This window comes from Rhamphochromis sp. 'chilingali' (assembly GCF_963969265.1).
Source record: "Rhamphochromis sp. 'chilingali' genome assembly, chromosome: 6".
Taxonomy (NCBI): domain Eukaryota; kingdom Metazoa; phylum Chordata; class Actinopteri; order Cichliformes; family Cichlidae; genus Rhamphochromis; species Rhamphochromis sp. 'chilingali'.
In genome coordinates, this window is record NC_137933.1 from 42,555,583 (window position 1) to 42,562,068 (window position 6,486).

The 6,486-nt window shown below is 45.4% G+C and overlaps 1 protein-coding gene across 2 annotated transcripts in view; it reads left to right on the forward strand.

Annotated features, from left to right (window-relative positions):
* The window catches only part of znf536 (zinc finger protein 536), a 202,873-nt gene extending 196,869 nt beyond the window's left edge, over positions 1-6,004 (forward strand). For both annotated transcript variants that reach the window (XM_080885953.1, XM_080885952.1), the window contains one exon: positions 5,076-6,004. In XM_080885953.1, coding sequence (XP_080742079.1) covers positions 5,076-5,305 — 230 coding nt within the window. In that variant the 3' untranslated portion in view covers positions 5,306-6,004. The remainder of the gene's footprint in view (positions 1-5,075) is intronic.
* The last annotated feature ends 482 nt before the right edge of the window (positions 6,005-6,486 follow it).

Consider the following 6,486-nt stretch of genomic DNA (forward strand, 5'->3'; position numbering starts at 1 on the left):
AAACATCGTCACGAATTTCTTCTTACCTTTGCTGTTTTGCTTCCACCACGATAAAATCACACTTGGTGTAGAGCTCTCTCTCTCTCTAAATCGATAATCAAAACCCACCCCTACTTATTTATTTTTTTTACTTCCGACAGAAAAGCCTCATTTCTGCTGTTCAATACTGAACAAATTTAAACTTTTTAAAATTATGCAAAAGTGCAAAATGCTGTGTCTCTAATCAAACCTCTGTAACTTTGCTCTGCTTCACTTAGTTTTTGACAGCACAATATTTTTAAGGTCATCTGCTATAAAAACCCAGACCAGGAAAACCGCCTTCATGTTTTTCTGTTTTATCCTCAGTTACTTTGACACAAAGGCCTCTGCTGTGATGCTCACACCTCTGATAAAATCTCACGTGTCAGGTTTCTTTTAATAGATATAAAAATATCGATATGTACTGATAAGTGATCAGAATTATATTTCTGACTCTGAGGCAAAATTTCTCCGATTCAAATAGAATTGAATTGAATCGGAGATCAAATCAATTCTAGAAATCAGTGACGATTAGGGATGGGTATCGAAAACCGGTTCTTGTTGAGAACCGGTTCCCACTGTTTCAATTCCTTGGAATCGTTTGCCATTTTTGCAAACGATTCCCTTATCGATTCCAGTCGCCCCGAATGACGTCACCACGTTGCGGAGCGTCATTTACCTGGCAGGAAACACGGCGCCTAAGCGGCTCAAACGCTCAAAAGTTTGATTATACTTTATGAGAACCGATGACAACAGGGCAACTTGCAAAGTAGATATTTCATTTAAGGGAGGAAACACTACGAATATGCAAAAGCATTTGCTCACAAACACGCGATGACACGCGTTTTTAATTCCGCTCCGGACTCGTGAATCTCAACCCAGCAGCAGCGCTAACGTTTGCACGTCCTCTCCCGTTAATGCGGCAGGTAAATAATCAACTAACAGTGCATATTATGTTAGCGCAATCTGCCTTATTACAAGACCTGCCATTACTGTACATGTACATGTACTCTGTCTGTCTCTCTCATCACGGTCACCTATAGGTGACCATGATGAGACAGACAGAGTCTGGCTCAGATGCTGGCAGTTCTCGCTGCAGTCTACCCGTAGCGTCTCCTTTCAGGCCAGGATAGACTAATGTCACCGAGCAGTGTCTAAGTTTGTGGTAAAAGGCTTGAACCCATTTGCCACAGCAGATGCCCCCGATTTTTGGTAAGTGAATGTGTTTAATTGTAGGCAGGGACATTACTGGATATTCTTGTGTAATTGCCACAGAACAATTTATGTTATACTTTGTTATTGCTACAGAAGAATATTTGTTTTATTATTTTACATTTACAATTTTTTTTCCTGGGGACCCTGTGACACCCCATTGAAGAGCCATAGGCTGTGGATCTCTTAAGATGTCATTGTTGGGTTTGTAAGGCCATGTTACTCCTAAATTTCTATCTTGTTCAAAGAGAAGATATAAAACAAAGTTCTAAGCTAATCGACCTTAGTGTTCTCCTTTAAAAAAAAAAAAAAAAAAAAGAATCGATAAGAGAATCGATAAAGAATCGAATCGTTAAACAGAATCGAAAATGGAATCGGAATCGTTAAAATCTTATCAATACCCATCCCTAGTGACGATACCCAGCCCTACTCATAAGTGACTGTTGGTCCCCACAAGTATAGTAAACTACCAATTTTTGGTCCCCATGAGGATGTTAATACCCGTCCACACACTCCCACACACACACAGACACCCCCCCCACACTCCCTCGTGCTGCCCTCCTTTCCTCTCCCTCTGATCTCCTTGCAGAGGGCCTTGGGGGGTTAATTAACAGGCTGAGATAATGCCACACTAATGAAAACAAGAACACCGTCTCTCTCCTCTTTTCTGTTCCTCCCTCATTATTACTCTGCGTCTCTTTAGCCTTAAATTTCCCACTCTTGAAGGATTTTGTCGACACAAAAGAAGGAATAAACAGACAGATGGGAACATGTGAGAGACAGAAGGTGACGCAAACTAAACACAAACAGGGTCCCCACAAATTAAAGAGGACCCGTTCCCTCCTCATTTCCTGTTACATGACTGTTCCTAATAATGAGTTCCGTGTGTGTGCACAAGCTCAGGCTGTTTATCGTAGTTTTTTCTACCCAGGGATCCGTGTGATGTCACAGAGAGATGGTAGAAGCCCCACCCACCTGCTCTTCAAACCTTATCAGATTCTCTTTTTGAGACCTGAATGATTTCTGTAAATTATGTTTTACAGCTGAAGATTCTTAAACAGGAATGTCAAAGAGGAGGAGGGGACTAGTTGTTGCTGAAAATATAAAAAGGTAAACTGTGTTTGTGTTCTAGAAAAATCACCTTCATCTGAGGGCACAGGATCCGATAATGATCAGCGATCAGAAGCATTCACACAATTCACATTCACACATGCATATACTATTATATATTGTACATATATTTATTAGTTTCAGATGTAGCCGTTCTTGTATTTTGCTTGTTTACATTATTGTATTTTGCACAACTCTGTTGCTTGTGAAGTTCGCACACAAGAATTTCACTCACATGTGCTGTACCAATGTACCTGCACATGTGAGTGACATGTGATGTGACAATAAAAGTGATTTGATTTGATTTGACAAGTGCAGCTGAAGTAGGTGCAAGTTTCATTATGTGACTCTTAGGAAGAACTCATTTCTCTATTTAGTTCACCTGATTCATGGTGTGATTTGAGCTCAGTGTGGGAGTCTCACAGTGTGTGTGTCCTCACGAATCTGTCAATCGAGTGACACGTCAATGCATTAGCAGCTGATGAGAGAAACAAACACAAAACATCCCAGAACTGAGTCCGCTTGTTATTTCTGACGTCATTAACCCAGGTCTTTGCATCCAAAGTTTGACTTCCAGGAAACCAGGAAAAGACAATGTAGCTGAATGTAGTAGGACGTTAGCTCTAAAGATGACAAACCTGTGACTGAAGGATTTCCAACACAATAAAAACAGACGGCTCTGCTAGAAACAAAGACATTTAACTGAACAGCACCAATGTTTGGAGGGTTGGTGAGCTCGATCACTCACGTACATCGGACCCAGGTTTTAGAGTTGAAAATGGAACCCGACATCCGACTGGTGATGACCGAACCCTCAGATCAGACACACAGACCTGTGGCTGCAGAGGCACAGAGCCCAGGACGTGGATTAATAACGGCATCTGTGGGTCTGCACGCTAGCCGAGCATGCAGACTGTTGAATGCCAGTGTGTGCGAGTGTGTGCACCATGTTCATACATCTTTTTGGGGACCAACAGCCCGTCCCCACAAGTTTGAAGGCGTGTTTGAGACTAAAAATGTGGTTTTGGTGTCAGCGTCACATTAAGGTCATGGTTAAGGAAAGCATCGTGTCCATAAGATGTCCTCACCAAGTCAGGAAAACAAGTATTCGTGTGTGCGTGTGTGTGCAGGGAGAGCAGCCTCTGTTTAATTTTTAAACTATCTGGTGTGTGTGTGTGAGTGTGTGTCATTGTGCAGAAGTCAATTTCAATCTGGACACTAACTTAAGTTTCTACATCCAAACTTTCCCAGTTCAGCCCTCTCTCTCTCCCTGCAGATAAACCGGCTCGATCTGTTTTTATTTCAAGTCCACGAGGACTAACGGTAAATAAGCGGGGAGACGGGAGAAAAGGGTTGAGTTGTTTGGGGGCATATTTCGCTCTCCCTAAGTGTAAAATGGGATGAGATACTCTGCCTCTCGGACTTAACGTAATGTAAGAGAGTGTGAAATTAAACCGCACATGAATAAAGGGGGCCTTCATTGTGTGCCGCCGACGAGCTTATCTGGAAATTCAGACAACTGGAACATCCAAAGCCTCCAAACTTGTAGCAATCCCCTTTGTCTGGCTCTGAAGCAAACAATGTAATATCAGAAAGCCGGCGAGCCTCCAAAACCTGCGTCAGATTGCCAAACACAAAGTCTCGCACTGGCTCGTTGTGTCCTCACATCGAGCCTGTGTGTGCGCGAGTCTACGTGGAGTGGAGTGTGTGCTTCAAATAGATGGTTTCCTTTTAATCCTGGCCTTTTACCTATTGATATTCCCTGCACCTATCCCGGCGCCTCTTTTAAACCCCATATGTTAATTTGATTTAGAGCAACTCAAATTGAATAAGAGATAAAGAAAAAAAGAAAACGAGAGTAACAGCAAATGTACCGTTATTAATATTCTAAAGTGCTGCAGAGGCTCCACGTCTCTCCCGTCTTCCTCCCCCTCCCTCTCCGTCTGTGAGTGAGTGAGCTAAGTGAAGTGGGTTATGATGGCGGTGTAATCGGCATCCCTCAAACAAACGGCCGCTGCTATTAAGGGCCATTGTGTTTGCTGCAGTGATGATCAGATTCAATCTTGGGAGAACATTTTGTGCTGGGCTGGTGTGAGGAGGGGAGATGGAGAAAAATCCTTTGCCGTGTTCGCCTTGCTATTGTGTTCGGGCTGCCAGACGTAAGCGGCCTCTTCCGAAGATGCATATCGACTTGAGGAGCTGCAAAAGTTTACTTCAGATGAATTTGTGGGAGCTCGCCGACTGTGTTGGGTAATGTTTTAAGGGCAGATTTGTTTCAATAAGGAGGTGCTGGTGGGGTGGTGTGAATGTGAAAATCACTTTTCTTGTCTTTGTCTACAGCCCTGCCCCCTGCTTCCTCCCTCCAAACCTCAGACTTTTAATACAGTCTGAACTTTCGATGTCCACAGGGCACCGAAGACGCAGTCGAAATTTTGGTCCTCACAAAGACGTATAAGTGCGCGCACGCACACACAGTGTTTGCTATCTAACATCCACACTCACACAGATGCATCACAGACAATCTCGGGGTTGTGTATCTCACCCAAGGATGCTTTGGCATGCAGACTGGAGCAGCCAGGAATCAAACCAACACACCTTCAGATTAGCAGATTCTCGACCTCCTGAGCTACAGGCCCCGCCCACAGGCTGACTGACCCCAGACTGTGGATGGGGTCGGTCTTACAATGACTTCCTGTTTGAGATTAAAGAGTTTCTGGTGTTTGTTGTCGTTGCAGGCCGCAGACCGTTCAGGTGCAGTTACTGCCCCTACAGCGCCTCGCAGAAGGGCAACCTGAAGACTCACGTCCTATGCGTGCACCGCATGCCCTTTGACAACAGCCGCTACCCCGACAGACGCTTCAAACGTTCCCGCCCTGACCGTGACGCCCCGGAGAACAGCTCTGATGATGTCACATCGAACAACTCTATGACGGGAGTGGACCGTGTGACACATGAGCGGGAGTGACGGCGCTCTACAGACAGACCGGTCTGCACAAAGTAACCGTGTGTGTTATTAGACGCCTGTGAACACTTACTAGGAAAACACGATTAATCAGCAGTGAACACACTTCCTGTAAAAACACACTTCCTGTAGTGGAGGAGGACACCCAGAGCAGAACGCAACACGCCGACCGATAATGGGGATGATGGCGTGTGCGTGGGGGGGGGCATTGGTACCAGCCTGACTGCTGCTGTCGTCGCAGAGGAAATAATTCAGAGGTAACCGGACGCTGGACGCTACGCCGAGGGATCCCATCAGCTGACCTGAGCCCCTCCCACACACACACTTCTGCATCCTTCCCTTCACTCTCCCTCAAACACAACACAAATCAATCAGCGGCTTATTTACAGCATCCATTAGCCAACATCAAGGCTGGAGGTCACCTTACCACACCAGCGAAGGACCAAGACTCATGACAGTTTCAGTTTTGGACTCTGATCAGTGCTGGGGGTCTGAGATAATGGTTATGTCTCTGATTAGGATTGTTCTCCAAGCCGTCACTCTGTTTGAACGGGTCTCACTGTGTCTCTGGATATGAGTCCTTAGAGGGGAAAGCTGACGTCGTGAAGTCAAACGTCATTCTTTCATTTTTTTACGAGTAAAACAGGAAATGAGCCTTTGTTGTTCTTCACTGTGCCGGCAGCTGTCGGTGACTGTCGGCCGAGGAGGAGAAGGAAAGCGTGGCGCTCGCTGTCACGGCGGCGGCTTTGGGTTCTTAATGTTTTTCTGATAAAGAGAAATGATCGGGACTTTTACACAATCAGTATCTCCCAAACACACACGCACGGTGTGGAGGGCTCAACCCCAGGGTCCTAGTGCCCATGGTGTTTACACTACACACACACACACACACAGGACATTACATTCATTCAAACTCAGTCACATGACTCCCGAAACGAGCTTTGAGGGAAAAGGAACTGAAGCGTTCGCTGATCTTATTGTGCTGATCACAAAGTGCGGCGCCAAGTTGTGCCTCGCCGCGGCACCTTTGAAGGTCATTGCTCTCCGTTTGCAGTTCTCAGTTTTCACAGTGTCATTTCCACCCGGCGAGGAATTTGTGAGTCTTCGCAGTCATGTCGGCGTCATCTGTGCTGCGAAGGGTTTTTATCACAGCACCATACAAGTTTCACGCTTATGACTGCGAG